This window comes from Mesocricetus auratus, unplaced genomic scaffold (genome assembly GCF_017639785.1).
Source record: "Mesocricetus auratus isolate SY011 unplaced genomic scaffold, BCM_Maur_2.0 Super-Scaffold_100007, whole genome shotgun sequence".
Taxonomy (NCBI): domain Eukaryota; kingdom Metazoa; phylum Chordata; class Mammalia; order Rodentia; family Cricetidae; genus Mesocricetus; species Mesocricetus auratus.
In genome coordinates, this window is record NW_024429191.1 from 39,959,179 (window position 1) to 39,980,648 (window position 21,470).

At 46.9% G+C, this 21,470-nt stretch overlaps 1 protein-coding gene and 1 pseudogene across 6 annotated transcripts; one reads left to right on the forward strand and one right to left on the reverse strand.

Moving 5' to 3' along the window:
• Window positions 1-1,237: 1,237 nt before the first annotated feature.
• Dhrs7b (dehydrogenase/reductase 7B) lies at window positions 1,238-21,350 on the forward strand. Of its 6 annotated transcripts, none has more exons than XM_040748784.1 (8): window positions 1,265-1,387; window positions 2,500-2,619; window positions 10,072-10,250; window positions 14,942-15,051; window positions 15,645-15,861; window positions 16,443-16,535; window positions 19,172-19,324; window positions 20,914-21,350. In XM_040748784.1, exons 3-8 carry the CDS (start codon window positions 10,079-10,081, stop codon window positions 21,117-21,119), a joined length of 951 nt encoding a protein of 316 aa, XP_040604718.1. In that variant the 5' UTR covers window positions 1,265-1,387; window positions 2,500-2,619; window positions 10,072-10,078; the 3' UTR covers window positions 21,120-21,350. The 6 variants fall into 6 exon arrangements, with proteins under 6 accessions (XP_005067720.1, XP_040604718.1, XP_012966865.1 ...); XM_040748783.1 differs by lacking the exon at window positions 1,265-1,387 and adding an exon at window positions 1,580-1,778; XM_040748785.1 differs by lacking the exon at window positions 1,265-1,387 and adding an exon at window positions 2,194-2,241.
• On the reverse strand, window positions 2,126-2,654 carry LOC110340426 (annotated as a pseudogene).
• Window positions 21,351-21,470: the final 120 nt, after the last annotated feature.

The following is a 21,470-nucleotide window of genomic DNA, read 5'->3' on the forward strand; positions in this document are numbered from 1 at the left end:
TAATTGGTGAAATATTGTTTAGCTTGGCACTGATGTTTGTGATTTTTTTTATTCTTTTTTTTTTTTTGAGACAGGGTTTCTCTCTATTGTTTTGGAGGCTGTCCTGGAACTAGCTCTTGTAGACCAGGCTGGTCTCGAACTCACAGGGATCCATCTGCCTCTGCCTCTCCAGTGCTGGGATTAAAGGTGTGTGCCACCACCGCCTGGCTATATTACAAATCTTATTGCATTTCCACTCTCTTAATTGTGTGTCACTATTTTTTAAATTTGTTTGCCTGCCTTTGTATATTCCTGCTATGCTATTTTTTGTCAGCCTTTTACTTTAGAGTTTGTATTTGTGTTCTATCATGAACTATTTTTCCTCTTTATTCTCAGGTTAATTTGCTATTAGAGTTGTGCTTTTTTGTTTGTTTGTTTTCAAAGAGTTGTACTTTTTACATTTGACTAGAATTCTTTTGCATGAGTAAAAGATTCAAAGTCACTGTTTTTGCTAGATGTAATGGTGTGAGCCTTGTGACCCCTGCAATTAGGAGGTTGAGGCAGGAGGATCAAGGAGAATCAGCACAGCCTGAACTAGGTAGGTATGTAGTAAGACCCTGTCTAAAAAGAAAGTTCCCAACCAAAAGAAAAAAAGAAAAGAAAAGGCAAGCCAGGCTGTAGTGGCCCATGTCTTTAATCCCAGTACTTGTCAGGCAGAGGCAGGTGGATCTCTGCAATTTGGGGCCAATCTGGTCTACGAAGAGAGTTCCCTGGACAGCCAGGGCTACATAGAGAAACCCTGTCTTGAAAAACCAAAAAAAAAAAAAAAAAAAAAAAAAGTTTCACTCCCCCAGTCCCCCAGTGGATAGACCTAGTACTATTGACAGAATAGTAGGTTCCTAGTTGTGTTAATTGTGGCTATTAGTTGGGAGAAAAAGTCACTACTTATGTGTAGGTCTCTTTTTAAACTGATAACTGCCCTCCCTTTTCTTTGTGCCGACATCACATCGTTCTTTATAATACTCTTGACAACTGTAGCATTTAGTTTTGCCTGTTGAGAAAGTGTTGTGTAGCCTAACCCGAAGGTGATCTTTAATTCCAGAACTCTCTCCACCTCCGAAGTGCTGGGATAACAGGAACATGCCATGACACCCAGTGTAAATTAAGTTTTTCTGAAAATCAATGGAACCCAAGTGACTACTCAGAATTTCTCTCCGGAAGGTTTAACGGAAAGGACTTGAACAGGATTTCACTCAGACCTCAAAGGTTAAACTCTACCCCTGGCGGGCGGTGCATCTCCGAAGCGCATGTGCTCCTCGAGAGTTGTGATTGGACAGAGCCAGCTGCATTACGTCAATTCCGAGGCGGGAGGATGAAGTTGATTGACCATGGTTTCTCCGTCCACTAGGTAAAGCCTGGGGATGTAGAAGTCTGTGGGTGAGGGGGAATGAGGAGATCAGTGTACTGTCTAAAGCTGAGGCGCCCGGTGCATCCGGTTCGAGTGACTCCTAATCCAGGCGAGGCAGAGCACGGTGCAAGGAGGCCGTGGGCCCTGATGGCTTCCGGTTCCCCGCGGCGCCCCACTTTGAAGGAAGCTGGGTTCTGGCGTCCGGACTGGAATGCTGGCCCGGCGTGCTCATCGCCGAGGTCGCTGGGTCTGCTTGTGTGTGTGTCGGGGTCCGCGAAGGGCACCTGCGCCTGGAACGCTCTAGCTCACGTGCGCACAGCTCCTGCGGCGTGTGCGGATGCGTGACCCAGAGCTGGAGCGCCCGGGCCCGTGACACCCCATCCCCGGCATGGTTAGTACTAACAAAGAAGATCTAGGTTTTCGGGAAGGGCGGGCAAGATACTGATCCTGGAACATCCACCGGAATAGCTTTCTTAGATTAGACACTCCTTCAGCCCTAGCTCTGCCGCTTAGTGGGTGCAACTTTCAGCGACCGTTTCTTCAGTTAAAACTTTAGGAATACGGCAGTAGTGAAGTGTAGATGAGATTTCGCTTGCAAGCTAGTGGCTTACTGCACGTAGCAGGTACACATGATACACATAAAACTCTCTTCAGTTCATAAGCCTTCAGTATAGTGGTTTGAGAGTGGATACACATTCCCCTCCACACGAACACGACCTTGCACTATCTCTCAGGTTATCAAATTTTGTTATTTTTGTCTTTGTGCAATATTTTATTAAGTGTCTTTATATGGCAACATTCAGCCTCTAGATGCAGCTGCCAAGACCCTGTAGGCACTGACTGCGGCATGGCAGGTGACTCTGGCTTCCTTTGTCCTGAGATGGGGGTAGGGTGGGCAGGATCTCATCTGTAGCTTCCAGGATGGTCAGACAACGGCTTCTTATGACTGATCTTACCACTTGGGTCCCAGGGCAGCATGGTCTTTTACTTCGAAGTCCAGCACACCCTGCCTGAGCAACACATGGTGCAGGCGGTGTCAGTATAGTAGTTAACAGGGTGGGCCTCTACTGTGAATATCCACAAGCTTCATGGACTTGGCCCTCTGTCCTCAGAGCTTCCCGGACACCACAGCCTGGAAGCCCTTGGCCCCACTCTCCAGATGAACCCTAGCACACCATAGCAGGCCCTTGGAACAGCAAAGCCCTCCTAGAAGTTTAACCTAGAGGTTCCAGGTGGGTATCTTTGTGCCTCAAATGTACATGTCCATGCTACTTTTGGTGGAATTGCCTGTAAGGGCTTTTCCATCTTTTAACTCTGTAGGGGTGGAGGAAAACTCTAGAGAAGTGGCAGGTGGAGAGGGATCCCTTAGGGATACAGTTTAACTAGCCATCAAGATCTACTTGTTTTAGAAGAGAGGGGAAGGGAAGCACCCACCATGGATGTTATCGAAGATAGAAACCCATGGTCCTCATCGAAGCAGAGTAAAGCCAGTGGTATTGCCAGGTTTCACAGGTCGTGACATTTCTATGAGGATAGGTTGTTCCGTTCTGACACCAGGCAGCACTCAGTAGTTCTTGATGAGTACTGAATTAATGTTTACTGCAGCAGCTCCGCCTGCAGTAGGAGGAAAAAGAAAGGAACTAAGCTATTTTTCCTCTAGAAAACACCTGAAGGGTGTTCCCTGGATCCTGATCTTAAGCACTCTGACACTGGTGTGGGGACACGAAGTGTCTTTCTGGATACTGCTTCTCAGGCACAAGCTATGGAGGAGTGGGCGCTTTTATTCCTTTTTATTTTTTTAAGTTTTTTTTTTAAAGATTATACTTTTGGGGGTAGGGCTGGAGAGGGGGCTCAGTGCCTAAGAATACTGACTGCCCTTTTGAGTTCAGTTCTTAGCACCTTTATTGGCCGCTCACAACTGCCTGTAACTATAGCTCCAGGGGATCTGGTGTTTAGTTTTTAAACTCTTTGTATATTCTCTACACTAATCCTCAGTCAGATGTATAGATGGCAGAGATTTTCTCCTATTCTGTAGGCTGCCTCTTCACACAATTAACAGTTTCCTTTGTACAGGAGGGTTTTTCACTTTATTAGGTCTTACTTGTTGCTTGTTGCCCGTGTTACCTGAGTGTCTAGAATCCAAGTAAGAAAGTCATACGTGTGCCTATATCTTTTTTTTTTTTTTTTTTTTTTTTTTTTTTGGTTTTTCGAGACAGGGTTTCTCTGTATTGTTTTGGAGGCTGTCCTGGAACTCGCTTTGTAGACCAGGCTGGCCTCGAACTCACAGAGATCCACCTGCCTCTGCCTCCCAAGTGCTGGGGTGTGCCTATATCTTTAAGTGTTCACCCAACTTTAAATTAAGGTCTTTGATCCGTTTGGAGTTGATTTTTGCAAGTTAAGAGACAAAGATCAATTTTCATTTGCTTGTCTAAATGTAGACATACAGTTTTCCCAGCACTATGCTTTTTCTTTCTTTTTAGGGGGTAGGGGGCAGGGTTTGAGTCACCATTTCCCTGTAACAGCCCTGGCTGTTCTGGAACTTATAGATCAGGTGGACCTCCGATTCAGAGAGCCACCTACCTGTCTCTGCTGGGATTAAAGGAGGTGAGCTCTGCCGCCTGATGATTTACAATTTTTTTAAAAAGTATTTATTTTATGTGTATATGTTTGTACCTGAGTATATGTATGTAACCCACTTGCATTCAAGAGCCTGTTGGGGTCAGAAGAGATCATAAAATCCTCTGGAATTAGAATTGTGAGCATCATGTGGTTACTGGGAACTGAACCTCGGGCCTCTGCAAGAGCAGTCAGTGCTCTTAACGCCTGAACCATCTCTCAGCCCCTGATTTGTAGCCTTATTCCAGTATAATCAGATAGAATACAAGGCATCATTTCAGTTTTCCTCCATTTATTGAGACTTGCTTTGTGTCTAGTAAGTGATAGATTTTAGAGAAAGGACCATGAGCTACTGAGAAAAATTGTGTATTGTGTTTTTGTATAATGTTTTATAGATCTCTGTTAGGTTCATTTGAGCTCTGTTAGGTGCCATTTAATTATAGTTAATGGTTTTCTTTTGGGTCTGGTTAATCTGTCTAATGATGAGAGTGGAGGTTTTGAAGACACTGTTTAGTGTTGAGATTAATCAGTCGTTTTATATATACCCAGATTCATCTCCCCTTCTTCTCTCTGCCCAGAAGTCCTGCTTAACCTTCCTGCTTAGCTATTGGTTGTTCAGCTCTTTTAAACCATTCAGTCAGAAGGTGCCTTGGCAAAGACGCATCTTCACAGTGTGCAAAAAGATTATTCTACAACAACCCCCAGTGACACATTTCTTCCAACAAGGCCACACTTCCTAATCCTTTCAATTAGTGCCATTCCCTAGTGACCAAGTATTCAAATCTATGAGCCTATGGGGGTCATTCTTTTTGTTTTGTTTTGTTTTTTGTTTTTTGTTTTACGAGACAGGGTTTCTCTGTATTGTTTTGGAGGCTGTCGGACCAGCCCGGCCTCGAACTCACAGAGATCCGCCTGCTCTGCCTCCCGAGTGCTGGGATTAAAGGTGTGCGCCACCACCGCCCGGCTGATGCTTTTCTTTTACACTGTGTAAGGCATCAGGCTCTCTCCTCAATGGTGGTCCAGCATAAACCCATCATGAACATGGAGTGCCAATTGCCTATAAAACAGTCATTCTTTCCTTTAGCATTATGGAGAGTAAAGAAACACCACCAGCAGCACTATGTGTACTAGTGTATTAGTTGTTGTGGTTATGAGTGGAAAAAATTAAAAAGAAGAAAGAAATTACAGTGGGATTAGTGATCAGTAACAGACTGCCATTTAGAAGAAGACATGTACACAGGAGGAATGATAGAAAAAGAGAAAAAAATGTGGGGTGGAGATATAGGAGTTTTGGTTATAAGGAGACTAAGAAGTGTAACACGAATAATAAAAGATTCAAAGTCAGATATTGGGGTACAAGTTGAAGATCAGAGAAGCAAAATAACCAGCTACTAGCTCTAAAAGGGCTGTCCTGTCTCCATGAATCCTCAGAGGCAAAAGCTCTGAATTCCCATCTCTTCCTGCCTTATACTCCTTTCTCTGCCCAGCCATATCACTCCTGTTTCCACCTCTCTGGTGCTGGGATTAAAAGTGTGTGATCCCAAGTGCTGGGATCAAAGGTGTGAGCTCTGCTACACCTCACTCTTGTGTAGGCCAGGATGGCCTTAAACTCAGAGAGATCTATCTGCCTGTCTCCTGAGTCCTGGGATTAAAGGTGTGTGCCACCACTGCCTGGCTCTATGGCTTGCTAGTATGGCTGCTGGGATTAAAGGTGTGCATCACCATTGCCTGATCCCTATGGATTGTGGCTAGCGATGCATTCTGTACCTTCAGACAAGCTTTAATAAATTATAAATAATGTATCACCACAAAGAAGAAGGGTTAAAGATACGCATGAAAATAACAGAGCAGTCTTTTCTCACAGAGGTTGAGTCACAGAGACTAGGGCAGCCAGAATGCTAGGATAGAGAGAGAAAAGAAAGATAATAGAATGCTGAAGGGAAGTTGGCATGGTGGTGGTGGTGGTGGTGGTGGTGGTGGTGGTGGTGGTGGTGGTGGTGGTGGTGGTGGTCCACGTGGTGCACACCCTTAATCCTAGCACTGGGGAAGCAGAGTCAGGCTTTATTTACAAAGCTAGTTCCAGGACAGCCAGGACTGTTACACAGAGAAACCCTGTCTCAAAAACAAACAAACAAACAAAAACAAAGCAAAAAAAACAAAACAAAACCAAAAGAATACTAAAAAAAAAAAGAAAGAATCCAACAACATCAAGGGACTATGATGGCCTGCTCCATTGACCTGGGTGTATTTTATAAACAAAAAAGAGCTGTGGAAGGAAACTAGAGCTGGGAGGAGCCTGGGTGTGAGGCCAGATACTCTACTGACTCCCTGACCTAGTAGGTGCCTTGGGCTTTCGTGCCAAAGTCAACGTGTATTCAGCGGTCAGAGGTGTCTGGAGCTGGGACCGGAGAGCTGGTGGGCTCTCTGACTTCAGATGACGAAGCAGAGCAGGTGGGCTCTAATTGCTAATGGTTAACTAGAGTTGGGACTGAAGAAAGGGCAGGCTGTCCTGTCTCTCCCTCCCCACTTCCTCTTCTCTGACTGAAGTCCTGTCGGGTCTATTACTTGAACTCATGGCTAATGCTCCTGCTTTTGCCTCGAGTGCTAGAATTACAGGTGTGCACTGCTATACCTGCCCCTGTGCAGACTTCTGGAAAACAGATACAAATTTTCAGATTTCTGTAGATAAATTCTCGTCTTTTGGAACACTGCCCGTTGGCCCAGTTTGCTTGTAATGTGGCTCGGTATTGCATGATTGCCTTCTTACAGACCTGGACCAATTCCTCTCTAAGCTCTGGAGAATTCTTAGGTCCTGTGTTGTGATTTTCAGATTTGCATGTTTAATTTTGGGTGTAGTTTCTGCTTAGATTACAATTGTTTTGTTTTTACTGATGATTTGGTTTTTAAATCATTATTTGAGTGAATAAAGGAGTCTTAGGAACAAGACTGAGAATGGTGAACTTTGACCAAAGTAATTGAAAGGATTAATATCATGGGTGACATAGTTTTTATAATATCTAAATTGCTATTCTAGAAGCCATTGCCAAAATACCTCTTGGTGGAAGAGAAAGAGAACAGCTGAGTGTGAGAGCTCATAGATGTGGCCGCCTGGCTTGAGGAACACCTTTGGCACCATTACTGCAGGTCTAGAATTCACTAGTCTTGTACAGGCAGCCTGGGAGCTCCTTGGCTCTGTCACTTCCTTATGCCAGTTCATATGACTCATTAGTGCAAGTTCAGGCCTTGCTTACTGGCAGTTAAGAGTGGCTGTGACTGGTGTGCATACTGCATGTGTAGGCGACACCTCCTCCCTTCTGGGTGGTCTGTGCTCTGGGTTTCTGTGGAGGAAGCCTTCTTTTTTTCTGATGTCTCTCCCTGTTTGCTGCTGTGGTCAAATAGTCCTGGAAAGACTCTATCCCTTTTTCCTACCAGTTGAAATCTGGAAAACTTGAGCAAAGTCTGCTCCCGACCTCCTTTTGGTTTTTGTTTTTCTTTTGGTTTTTCGAGACAGGGTTTCTCTGGGTAGCCTTGGCTGTCTTGGAACTAGCTGTGTAGACCAGGCTGTCCTCAAACTCGTAGACATCTGCCTGCCTCTGCGTCCTGAGTGACGAGTTGCCACCACTGGCAGGTTTTGTTTTGTTTTTCTTTGAAACAGGGTCTCACAGGTAGACCAGGCTGGCCTCAAGCTCACAGAGATCCTGTTGCTTTTACTGTTTACTAGGATCCCACTCCATTTTATACTGTCACTCTTGCCTTCCTAGTCCGTGATTTGGCCACATCCTGAACTAGAAGCTAATAAATAAGCATTTTGATGTAAAATGTGTGTTTTATAAATGTACTAAAGCCCTCTTGTGTGCTAGGAAACAGACTTGTCCTTTATAGAGAAAATTTGTTTCCTAATCTGTTAATTGGACTACCCAAGACAAAATTTCCTTCTACTTTTCAATGAGATTGCCCATACTCTCTTGGCTATCTTTATCCAGCTATTTCAGAGGCCAGGAAGGCCCAAGCAGCCTGGGGGCTCATTGGTGTGGTTATGTACACAGCAGTGTAGAATAGGTTGGTGGATATTTAAACATTTGAAAACTGATCGTGTCTTAGGTTTAACATTGCTGTGATGAAACAGCATGACCAAAGCAAGTTGGGAAGGAAATGGTTTATTTTATTTAGGTTTTTCAAGACAGGGTTTATCTGTGTAATACTGTCCTGGAACGCACTTTGTAGATCAGGCTGGCCTCAGACTCACTTTGTAGACCAGGCTAGTCTTGAACTCACAGAGACCCACCTGCCTCTGCCTCTCAAGTGCTGGGATTAAAGGCATTCGTCACCACCAACTGACTTGGAAAAGGGTTTATTTGGCTTACACCTCCACATTGTAGTCCATCGTTGAAGGAAGTCAGGATACACGAGTTTAGACATGGAATGCAAACTTTTTTTGTGTGTGTGAAAAATTTTGTTCTGTTTGTTAATTTAATTAAAATAAATGATTTATGCAGGTACAAAACTTAAGCTTCATTGAGCCCTACTTAGTGAGTTTCTTTCATTTGGAAAGAATGAACATTTCCCAGGTCTCTTTTAGCATCTGTTTGCTATGAAGTGACTTTCTGAGGACTGAGATTGCTCTGCATGAGGCTGCTACTGCTACTGGCAGCTGCATCCCATGAATGTGCACCCGAGGCATGCACAAAGATGGTTCACACCTGCCACACACAAAGATGGTTCACACCTGCCATGCACAAAGATGGTTCACACCTGCCACACACAAAGACGGTTCACACCTGCCACGCACAAAGACGGTTCACACCTGCCACACACAAAGATGGTTCACACCTGCCATGCACAAAGACGGTTCACACCTGCCACGCACAAAGACGGTTCACACCTGCCACACACAAAGATGGTTCACACCTGCCACACACAAAGATGGTTCACACCTGCCATGCACAAAGACGGTTCATACCTGCCACACACAAAGATGGTTCACACCTGCCACACACAAAGATGGTTCACACCTGCCACACACAAAGATGGTTCACACCTGCCATGCACAAAGATGGTTCACACCTGCCATGCACAAAGACGGTTCACACCTGCCACACACAAAGACGGTTCACACCTGCCACGCACAAAGATGGTTCACACCTGCCACACACAAAGACGGTTCACACCTGCCACACACAAAGACGGTTCACACCTGCCATGCACAAAGACGGTTCACACCTGCCATGCACAAAGATGGTTCACACCTGCCACACACAAAGACGGTTCACACCTGCCATGCACAAAGACCGTTCATCACACCTGCCATGCACAAAGACCGTTCATCACACCTGCCATGCACAAAGACGGTTCACACCTGCCATGCACAAAGATGGTTCACACCTGCCATGCACAAAGACGGTTCATCACACCTGCCATGCACAAAGACGGTTCACACCTGCCATGCACAAAGACGGTTCACACCTGCCATGCACAAAGACCGTTCATCACACCTGAGCTGTAAGTGACAGCGGGATTGTACCCACCAGGTAGATGGTTCCTCAGGGCTCTGCTCTGCTGTTGCTGCAGCACTTGTAGTGTCTATAAGTTGCTGGAACCTCTGAGTAATTCTTGATGCTTTGCCCTGGTGGCCTTCAGTGTAGCTGTGGTTCAGTTCCATGTTGTGGTTTTGAAATGGGGTTGACTCTGCTAGTTGTGGTCTTGAGGGGCCCAGGAGAGAGTGTGCAGTGGTCTCCAGTTAATAAACCTAGCAAGGCTCTGGTCCTTGTCCCAGAGGCTAAGCTCTGCTGTCCTTCCCTGAGCAAGGGCCCTACCTGTCTGTCTTCCTGTTATCTGGGAAGTGACCAGCTTCTGAGCCATTTTGGACAAGGCAGGGTCATTCCACACTGAGACTTGCCTGGTACAAGGAGCTGATTGCAGTGAGAAAAAAATTTCCCTGAGTCTTCAACTCAGTTGGGTTGAGCCCCAGTCTCTTCCCATCTATGGAAAGGCTGGAGTGGGAGCTACATAGCGTCGGCTAATCCCCGTTCTCCTGCTTTGTCCCTGATTGATATGGTTTGGTCTTCCAGGAAGTGTATGCTGAAGGAGAGGGTCATGGATTTGGTCACCCAGACGACCATCCTGCCCTTGCTGTTTGGCTGCCTGGGGATTTTCGGCCTCTTCCGGGTGCTACAGCGGATCCGCTCAAGGACCTACCTGAGGAATGCTGTGGTGGTGGTTACAGGTGCCACCTCAGGGCTTGGCAGAGGTAAGTCATGGGTCTGTGATGCCAGGAGTGGAATTGGCAGGCTTCCTGGGAATCACAGGACATGCAGAAGGGGTTGTCCATGGTCCAACTGGAAAGGAAGGATGTGTAAGCAATGAAAAATGCCTGAGCCTCAGTGAAGAGGCTGTTGCTGAGAAGCAGTGGCCTTCCTCAGCTTGGCTGGGTATTGAAAGAGGGATTTTCAGCCGGCGTTGGGAGGCAGAGGCAGGCAAATCTCTGAGTTCGACGCCAGCCTGGTCTACAGAGCAGAGTTCCAGGACAGCCTCCAAAACAATACAGAGAAACCCTGTCTCAAAAAAAAAAAAAAAAAAAAAAAAAAAAAAGGAGGGATTTTCAGAAGTGGAGAACCAGGTAAATAGGTGTGTTTATCTTTTCCTGGGTTTGGTTGATACACTGGCTTTGGGTTTCAGGGTTGACGCTAGCTTTCAGGCTTTCTCCTCTTCCCCGTTTGGGACTCAGCAGGATTAGAGTCAGGCCCATGAGGTCCCTGCTTTCCACAGCCAGGCCCTCCAGGTCAGTGCCCTTGCCCTTCAGTAATGCCTCAGGGAAGGTGTGCTGGATGAAGCCCAGCCCTTTCCTTCCCTGCAGCTCTATCAGTTGCCTCAGCAGCCCAGGCAGAGGCTTATCACAGACCTGCCACAGAGGGCGCCTGCCCTCTTTCCTCAGCCTCTGCCCTGCAAGCTCCCTGTGGCTCTAGTGCCATTCCAGGGAGGAAGGCTGAGGAACCCTGGGATTGGGTTGCAGCGCTTGCTTCAATACAGTGTGGCCTCAGCAGTGTGTTCCCAACAGGTGTGGTGGGGAGGGGTTACCAGTGCTCTCCCTGCCCTCACAGCTGAGATTCCCCACACCACGACTAGATCTAGGACTGGCAACAGCAGCTGCTGTAGTCCTTGCCATTTGCTCTTGTTGCTTCACTGGCAGTGGATCTGCTTGTTCTTATTTTTCCTTCTCCGTGTACGTACTTGATACTTGCCATCTTTGTATATAGTTTTGTATTAAGTCTAAGTCTTTTTCTTTAGACTAAAAGGGGAATTGTAGTGAGAGATCTAACTACGTACCTGTGGCGCTGATCACACCCATTTGGTTCCCCTGAGTGTGGGGAACTTAATCTGGTGCCCGGGACAGGCTCGTTCTCTTGCGCTGGTCAGGTCACAGGGAACAGCCTGGGAGGATCCTTGGAGCTGGAACCTGCGGCGATCACCCACCTCTTGTGCAATCTCCCCGAATAAACTTCACTTTACCTGTCCTGAGTCTAGTGAATCTTGATTCCCATGCAATAAACTGTAGAGCCAGGAGCCAAACCCAGGTCTGACTCCAGAGCTCGAGCCTAAAGCTGCAGCTGGGGAAGCAAGAGCCCTTCAAAGAATGTGTGGGTCATAGGATAGTCTGTGTGCACCCACAGGTGAAGCAGAGGGTGGGAAAGTTGTGGAAGGTGGATGTTCTGGAAACACAAAGGAGCAGCCAGGCCTGCAGCGTGCCAAGGGAGGTAGGGAAGGCTCTTGGGCTCGCTTGTACTCCTGATGCTATGGCTGGTACTTGTTCAAGTTCAGAGGTGCCAGGCCTCTGACCTCACCCAGCTACTATAAATAGGGTAGTCAGCAGCTGCTTCTTGGATCTCAGTGAGGAGGAGCGATTTGGGCTCATTTTTTTATTTTATTTTTGAGACCCGGTCTTACTGTGAAGCCCTAGCTGACTAAGAACCTGCTGTATAGACCAGGTTGGCCTTGAACTGGTGATGGTCCTCTGGCCTCTGCTTCCCTGGTGCTGAGATTCCCATGCCTAGCCTGAGAAGAGCAAATTTTAAAGTCCTTGCAGAGTGACAGCTGAAATGGTACAGTGCAGGGCTGGACATGTGGAATTGTAGGACATTGTCTTTTATCTGCACTTTATCTCCCAATACCAGACTGAAGGGAACAGAAAATACGATGGAAGAAACTACACCTGAGCCTATTGTGCAGTGTCCTTTTCTGTGTTCCAGTCGGTGTACTTACAGTCTGCCCATGTAACAGCTACCTCAGAGATAGACACAGGGCCACATGGTGCTGTCGGTAAATGCTGCTGTCCCTTAGCATCTGCTAGGAAGAGCATCCATGAGGTCCTGCCTACCGTGTCTGCTATCCCGAGCAAGCATTATAGAATTTAGTTTTCAGATAGACTGATTCTCAAAGTTTGTCTTCTGTTTTGTGATTTTGGCTATATGACCTTGTCCTTGTAGGACACTGACTAAACGTCCAAAGGATTTTGATGTGCTGGATGCTGACTTGGGCCAGCCTGAAACATGGCTGTCTTGATTACAGCCTAGGCACACCAGCCTAGATAACTGTTGACCTTCTGCCTCCTGATGTCAGTGAATGGAATCCTTTCAGGCTGTCCTCATTTCTGTCACTCATTACAGATTTTAACTTCCTCCCTTTTAGGCATCTCTAGGAAGCAAAGCTCACATAAAGTCTAGGAGATGCTTTTCTGGAAGCTGTCTAGACACCAGCATGATGCTCTCACTCTCACTCCACTCTCACTCTCCTCCTCACTCCACTTCCTAATGTCCCATCTCTTGGTCTGGACAGGACAAGACAGGGTGAGGAGCCCAGCAGGGCTCAAGCTTCTTACCTGCAGGATGATGTGGTAACCCGGGTGAGCGGATCTGGCTGCAGGAGCTAGTCTTTCATTAGGGCGAGCCAGTGAACAGAGTCGCTGATGTCCTTCAGAAATGGCAGCATCCTGTCATGCAGTCTGCTTTGCACCTCCTTCCAGAAGCCTGTGTGAGGGGTGCTGGACTGATGTGCTGGGGAATGCCGTGCAGGAGGCTGAAGGAACAGCTGCAGGGCACAGAGGTGCCTCTCTGTCCCATGAGCTGGTCCCTTGACAGAGCACCTCTTTTCTTTTCTTTTTTTATTTTGGTTTTTCGAGGCAGGGTTTCTCTGTGGCTTTGGAGGCTGTCCTGGAACTCACTCTGTAGACCAGGCTGGCCTCGAACTCACAGAGATCTGCCTGCCTCTGCCTCCCGAGTGCTGGGATTAAAGGTGTGCGCCACCAACGCCCGGCGTCAGAGCACCTCTTTTCTTTGTGAAGGACACTGAATTTCTTCTGCCCTCTTGGCCTGACTCTTGTGTGAGGGAAGGGTTGTTCATAACAGTGTCCAGTGCATAAACCTTTGACGCTGGCTCTTTTCAAGTAAACAAATGACAGCCCCATTCCTTGCCAACACTTTGGTGATGGCTTTCCGTGGTTGATTGCCCTGCAAGGCAGGCTTGTCCTATTCTTCTTAGCCACAGGGCCTAAGAAGCCACTTGATTGCTTGAACCTCTAAGATTGGTTCTGAGGGGCTGGAGAGATGGCTCAGAGGTTAAGAGCACTGGCTGCTCTTTCAGAGGTCATGAGTTCAATTCCCAGCAAAGATTGGTTCTGAGACTTGTGGTTACTCAGGGGTCCGTGTGTCCTGAGAAGATACATTCACAAGCATTTGCAAAACAAATTTATACATAATGACAGCTGGTTAGTTTGTAGAACACTTTTAAGAGGCAGTTTGGAAATATTAATGCACTGGCCAGGCAAGGTGAATGTATCCTAACACTTGGATAGTAGAGGCAGGAGGATCATGCGTTCAAGGCCATCCTCAGCTACATGGTGAGTTAGAAGCCCAGACTAGTCTACAGGAGACCTTGTCTCCAAACAATAGAAAGGTTAAAGTATTAAAGACAGTTATTAAAAACCTTCATATTGCTTTACCTGCAAAGTAATTACCTACTTTACCTCATTCAATCTTAGTCCCCTCTGGATTAGGTATTATTTGTATCTCACAGAAGGAGAAAGGGAGAAACAGATTGTAATGTAGGTGGATATCACAAAACCTATATGCAAAGGATGTCTAGAGTTGTACACAGACCTAGCTCAAGTTCATTCTCTGGAGCACTGGGCTCCACTCTATCCAAAAATGCAGATGTTGGGGCACGGAGAGTTAGCTAGGACATGTTTGGAGGAGGGAAACAAGGAGCAAGAGACATTCCCATTTTCCCCTACGTAATATTGCTGCCTGAACCTCTTCTCCAGCCCAGCAAGGCCTCAGGCCCAGTATGACCTTCCATGCCTCTCAGGTGCTTTAGATTCCAGTCCCTGCCTCCAGTATTTCCTAGGCACCTACCCTTTGGGGTCAGGACTCCCAAAGGGCCCCAGCTTCTCTGCTTTGATGTTCCAAAGAACTGTGGGTGTGTATCTGCCCAGCTGCATTAGTGGTCCGGGGAGCAGTGTTGATGGTGGAACACAGTCTCCAGGGACATGAGAGCTGGCACCACTTGTGAAATTGGTGGATTGAGTTTATTGGGACAGGTCTTGACCTCTGCTTAGCTTTGCTGGGCTTTATCAGTAACAAGTGAGTTGATGCTCACAGGGTTGCTCAGGGTTACATGAGACCATGTTACATGAGACAGGAAGTTCTGAGCATTATACTCATAGACTGTCCACCTTCCTGGCTTTTCTCTGCCTCATAAATGTGTCACACCTCTGGATGGGACCCTACCTTGGACCTTACCTCTTAGCTCCACACTGGTCTACACATAACGTGTCAAGTATGTGAGAAGCAGGCATTGTGCAGGGTTGGGTGACTTTGAACTGAATTGCCTGGAGAAAAAATGGCATTGGATAATTTCAGCTGTCAGAGTTCTTTTCTTTTCCCTTAGAATGTGCCAGAGCCTTCCACGCTGCAGGGGCTAAGCTGGTGCTCTGTGGTCGAAATGTGAAAGCCCTTGAAGCACTCATCAGTGAACTTGCTGGTTCTTGTACCTCCCAGGTGAGCCTACAGCAAGGGTTCTGTGGGGAAGGAAGGACTGCCATGGGCCACAGTAGCCCCTCTAGGACTGCTGAGCTACAGGCATCTATCCGTCCATGTGACCACACTGTACTAGAAGGTGGCAGGCTCCAAGCAGCTGAGAACTGTCCCCATTTTATACCTGACATAGCCATCAGCTGCCAGCCACCACTGCCTAGGCTAAGAGCTAGGGAAGTCCCTGCCATACTCATCTAGTAGGGTGCTGGCTGGAGAAGTGATGATGATTGGTTTTTTTTTTTTTTTGAGACAGGGTTTCTCTGTGGCTTTGGAGGCTGTCCTGGAACTCGTTCTTGTAGACCAGGCTGGCCTCGAACTCACAGAGATCCACCTGCCTCTGCCTCCCGAGTGCTGGGATTACAGGCGTGCGCCACCACCACCCGGCTGATGATGATTGTTTTAAAAACAATTGTCTTCCGGGCTGGAGAGATGAATTAGATGGAAGAGGGCTGCCACAACCTATAGCATTTATGCCAAGTGGACCAGTCCCAAAACTCTGAAAAGTAGGAATATTACTGTCACTCATGAAGTGCATTTTGTACTTTTTATTTGGCCAGGGACAGACACACAAACCTTACATGGTGACCTTCGACCTCACAGATCCTGGTGCTATTGCTGCTGCGGCAGTTGAGATCCTACAGTGCTTTGGCTATGTGGACATCCTCATCAATAATGCTGGGATCAGCTACCGTGGTGCCATCAGTGACACCAGAGTGGACGTGGACAGGAGGGTGATGGAGATAAACTACTTTGGCCCTGTTGCTCTGACAAAAGGTGGGTGGCATCTCGCGGTAGGAGGTATGAGTACCAGTCATTAGAATGTCTGTTAATCTTGCTTGGTTTCTTTTTAGTGAGACACTGCTTGCCCCTGTCCATTTTGCCCCTTGCAGTGGGTGTGGTCACTAGAGTCTGGGTGTTTGACCTTTTTTGGGTTCATATTTGTATTGTATCTGTTTTGTATTTGTTGGTCTTATTGATGCAGCTTTGCATTTCTGCTACACGGTACCTGCGTCCCACTGAAGGCCATATATATATATATATAATTTTTTTTTTTTTTTTTGGTTTTTCGAGACAGGGTTTCTCTGTGGCTTTGGAGGCTGTCCTGGAACTCCCTTTGTAGACCAGGCTGGCCTCGAACTCACAGAGATCCTGAAGGCCATATTTTGATGTACACAGGCTTCAGACCAGAGGGCAAACTCCCAGCAGGGCAAGGGGACTGTGCTGTTTGCATGTTCTGTTCTCTCCTCCCGGTCCTCCGGTCCTCCGGTTCTCCGTGGAAAACTATAGTGTCCTCTCCAGCAGCACCAGGCACAGTGACTGGGAGATGTTGTCTAACTTTCCACCCTGTCCCTCAGCGCTCCTGCCTTCCATGGTCAAGAGGAAGCGAGGCCACATTGTTGCCATCAGCAGCGTCCAGGGCAAGATCAGCATCCCTTTTCGATCAGCATGTAAGCACTTTTACCCTTTCTTAGAGCATTTTCTTTTTTTCTGATTATAAGAATGTGTTCATTCATTAGATTCCTACACTGTAGAAATACCCTACATGAGTAACTTCATCAAGAATGTTTTTTCTGAGTCTTGTTTTGGTTTTCTTGGGGTTTTGTTTGTTTGTTTTTTTGTTGTTAGTTTTTTTTTTTTTTGGGTTGTTGTTGTTGTTCTAGACAGGGTTTTTCTGTGTATCTGTGGAGGCTGTCCTGGAACTCACTCTGTAGAGGCTGACCTCGAACTCACAGAGATCCGTCTGCCTCTGCCTCCCAAGTGCTGGGATTAAAGGTGTGCACTGCCCCCACCTGGCTTGGTTTTTTAATTTTTTTTATGTTTTTTTTTGTTTGTTTGTTTTTTGAGACATAGTCTTTCTACTTAGGCTTGACTGTTTTGGAACTCACTATGTAGACCAGGCTGTCTTAGAACTCAGAGATCTACCTGCCTCTGCCCCAAGTGTGCACAATCACACCCAGCACTGATCAGAATGTTTTAAGCAGTCACACGCCCTAGTTTATTTATTTTGTTAATTTTTTTCACACCCTAGTTTAAATTCTAGTTTATTCCTTATCCCTTAGGTGACCTTGGGTGGGTGTCCCTCCCTCTGTATGCTTATCCTTCCTTGCAAATGGAGACAGCTCAGCCTGGCAGGCTGTTCTGAGGAAGGACCTGCAGTGGCCCTGGACTGAAACCCTTTCAGGACTTTGGGGCATATAGCTCCAATTTCTTCCTTACATAAAGTCAAATACCCGAAATAGGATTTTATTTTGCATAGTATTTCTGATTTGTTAGTCCACTAGATAAGCATATAGGTTCTTTTAAGTAGATCTGATTAAGTAAATGACTATGGCATAATTAATAGCCATTTTCATAGCCACTGGGGAATCCTCTATCCCCACCTCAGACTTTGACCTTTAGTAGTAATCTATGACAGAATATCCTTGAATATTGATATCTCTAGTTGTTCACAGGGAGAGTAAGATAAGCCCCAAGAAGGGGAAACATCAGGTAACACCCAAACATTAAAAACACCCAGTGAGGGAAGGGCTGAACTGTTTCAGGTCTTGGAAAGGACAGTGACAACACTCAATTCAATACAAAGGGTAGCTGATCATTAAACAAAAGCATTTTCTTTGTACCAGGCCTGGACCTCAGTTCTGCCCTTTGGCTGCCCGTCACTTAACTTCAGACCCTAAGCTTTCCACTGCCACTCGCAGTCACCATCATACATGCCTCCCAGCGCTGGCTCAAAGATGCAACGAGATGTACTTTGTAATTTAAAAGCAGTGCAGCCTTAGTTTCTATGGGTATTTCTCTGTTGTCCCATCTTTGTTTTAATCCTGATAGCATTGAACAGTTACCTAAGGCTGCTCAGATAATTCTGCAGAAAAACAAAACCAGAACGCCATAATGAGGAATGATTAAACAATGTTAATAATGGGTAAACTGGAGTAGAGGCTTACAGAGTATGTAATGAATTATTATTCTCCACATTTTACTTTGACTTGTTCCTACTAGCTTTCTCTAATTGTCCACTGACTATAGTAGGTATACACAGTGGTCTGGCTATCATATGGTTAACCAGATTGAGTCTGGCCAGCTTCCTAGGGAGGTAGGGTTAACCCAGTGAAGGGGGACTTCTTGGCAGTGGAGTGGGAGAAATGGCCTTATCCCCTTCTGCTGTTAGACTTCTGAGAGGTTCACAGCAGGGCATGCGCACTGAGGAATGGCACTGTGTGCCCAGAGGAGGGGCCAGCTTTAACTGGCAGCATTGTGGGCTTGGTGTGCACAGCACAGCTGAAAGCCCATGGCCTGGGAGCTCTGCAGTAACCCATCTATCAGTGTGGATCCAGAATGGTTGCTCTCCTCAGCCCTTGGGCTGCTTCCCAGAGTCACAGTCGGTCTGCTCATCCAGCCAGCGTCTCTGCTCACACTGCCCTGCTGCCTCCTGGTGCCTGCTTTGCCCTCAGCACGTTTGGCTGATGGGAACCCCTTTTGACAAGTACTAAAAACGTGTAGGATTCCAACCTAGAGGAAACAGGTTTCCTGTGGAGATGCTGGTTTATTTCCTAAGAGCCCCACTCAGGGTCTCCATGCTCCTGAGCACCTGACCCCAGACTGGGGAGCTGCTGCTGGGGAGCAGAGGGCCCTGTCTCATAAGCAGAACAGACTTGGTTCCTCCATATGGAAGCAGTCAGAAGTGCCCGAACAAAGCTTCAGTCTGCACAGCCCTCCTGGAGGGAGGCTCCCTGGGACCGTGCTCAGCAGCGACAAAGATTGGAAACAACTTGTGAAGGCTCCTGTGGGGTCCAGTTCTATCATCTGGGACCCCCCACAGGACTAGATGGACCCACTTGACAGGGCTGAATATATTTATAGGTGTGTGTATATATACACAACACATCATATATACTATTTATTTTCTGAACCATTTGAGGATGTTGAAGGCATGACAGTGCTCTATTCATATTAGCTCAGTATCTGCTAAGAGCAAGGACAAAGTCACTTGTCAGAGTCAGGATATGAACATTGCAGTAGTGTTGTAATCTCTTAAATGGAAAACCTACGCCAGCACCCTTTCTGCCTCTGTCCACACCTACAGATGCAGCCTCCAAGCATGCAACCCAGGCATTCTTTGACTGTCTGCGTGCTGAGATGGAGCAGGATAACATTGAGGTGACTGTGATAAGCCCTGGTTACATCTATACCAATCTCTCTGTAAATGCTGTTACTGCTGATGGTTCCATATATGGAGGTAGGTCTGGTTTCTCTCCTTCATCACTAAAAGCTACAGATTGGCCATAATGCAGCACTCAGCTGGCCTAAGTGATTCTTGAGCCTGAGTATTGGTCACAGATGTGGACTGCTGTGTACTTGGAATTTCCACACTGAGACCCCCTTGGCCTTTATCGTTACAAATTCAGCTTTGAGAACAGGATCCCCTATAGGTAGAGAAATGGGATAGGAAATCCTTCACCAAACTTCCCACTAACTTAGCTACAGATCCTAAGGCCCAAGGCATATTATAATTAGGACTAAGTAAATTGAACTCAGGGCTAATGGAGGTGTGGGGGCACTTGGCGTGGTATGATCGGCTCCTGCCCAGGGTGTTGGAGAAATGGTTGCTTTCAGGGACAGTGTTCAGGTGAGGCTGCATGGGTTGCAGCAGTGTCAGTCTCCAACCTACTCAGCTAGGAGCCATGCTGAGCTGACTGCAGGTGCTCATGGGTTGAGCAGCCTGACCCCTGCTTACATATACAGGGATTGGCTTCCATCTTGGGTCAGCTGGTCCATGAGTGCTGGAGCTACCTTGCTGAGCTTGAAGCATGCCTGTCACAGTCTGTGTGTCTGCTGCTGTTGCCCAGGTCCTGCAGGTCTTGCACCCATCTGAGCAAGCCTGAACCAAGACCACCCCAATCTGGGTGGCTGCTTTGCCACAGTAAAGTCTCTTCACAGAAAGCCACAGTGGTAGGAGCCAGACAGCTGCAAACCTGTTTATCTTAGAAAATGCAGCTCAAACTGTTCTCAATTTCCCATTCTCCTGTGGTGAACACACAGTAAGGACAGATTCCTGTGGGAGCTCAGGTTCTGGGTGGTGTATGCTAATGACCTCTTCTGTGCCTGCCGACTGGTTCTGCTCTGTTAGCAAGATGGATGAGTCACCAGCAAAGAGAGAACATCAGATGCTGTTACCCTACACCCTTCTAACTGTTGCAGCTGTTTGTCATCCAGCCTTTGCATGCCACTGGGAACTGGGACAGCTGTTTACTCTCAGCTCAGTGCACAGGGGTCAAGATGGTCTCTACCACCTCCTGCTGACAGACTTGTGAACCAGCCAGCCAGAGTAGATGATATACCAAGATTCTCAGGCCAGTGAAATGGCTCATGGGTAACACTTGCCACCAAGCCTGATAACCTCTCTCTCTTGTTAAGATTTATTTATTTGTATGTATATGAGTGAGTGCTGCCTTCATGCATGCCAGAAGAGGGAATCAGATCCCATTATAGATAGTTTGAGCCACCATGAGGATGTTGGGAATTGAACTCTGGAAGAGCAACCAGTGATCTTAACCTCTGAGCCATTTCTCCAGCCCTGGCAATCCTTAGATGTGGGGTGAAGTTCACTCTGAGACCTACCCATGCTGGTTTTGGATGTCTGTCACAGATCACCAAGCAGGCACACTCACTAGTTAGTTGGATTTCTTTATTCCTATTTACCTACTTTGAACCATAAAATAGTTCCTTATTTTCTCAGTGTAATCATCCCCTTCCAGGAAGAACTCTGGGAGCTGACCTCATGACTCCTCATTTATCCTTATATTCTTTTCCTTTTGTTTACTGTAGCTCTAGACAAGAACACAGCCCAGGGCAGAAGCCCTGCAGAGGTGGCCCAGGATGTCCTTGCTGCCGTGGGGAAGAAAAAAAAGGATGTGCTCTTGACTGACTTACTGCCATCCCTGGCCGTCTATCTCAGGACTCTGGCTCCTGGGATTTTCTTCAGAATTATGGCTTCTAGGGCCAAAAGAGAGCGGAAATCCAAGAACTCCTGATATTGCTCAGAGCTGCTAGCCTGGATCATCGTGATCAGACTGAGTACCACACCTTCCTTGGCTGGAATGGCTCTGCAAGGGATCCATGGCTGACACATGCTAGAGAGCTGCCGTGCACTCTAAGGTGGACAGAAGCACTTCTGTTTTCCCTGGGGGTGGGCTAGCCCTTAAGAAGTAAAATATGGAACTGTGCCGGGACTCTAAAGATATAAAATAAATGACTGAACAGTGGGTCAGAATTCTCAGTAGAACCACATGTCCTCTGAGTCCTGGACTTGCCAGGTTCCAGAAGTTCTGGAGGTTTGGGAACAAGGCATCCTAATAGCACCAACCCCAAATCTGGCTTATTTA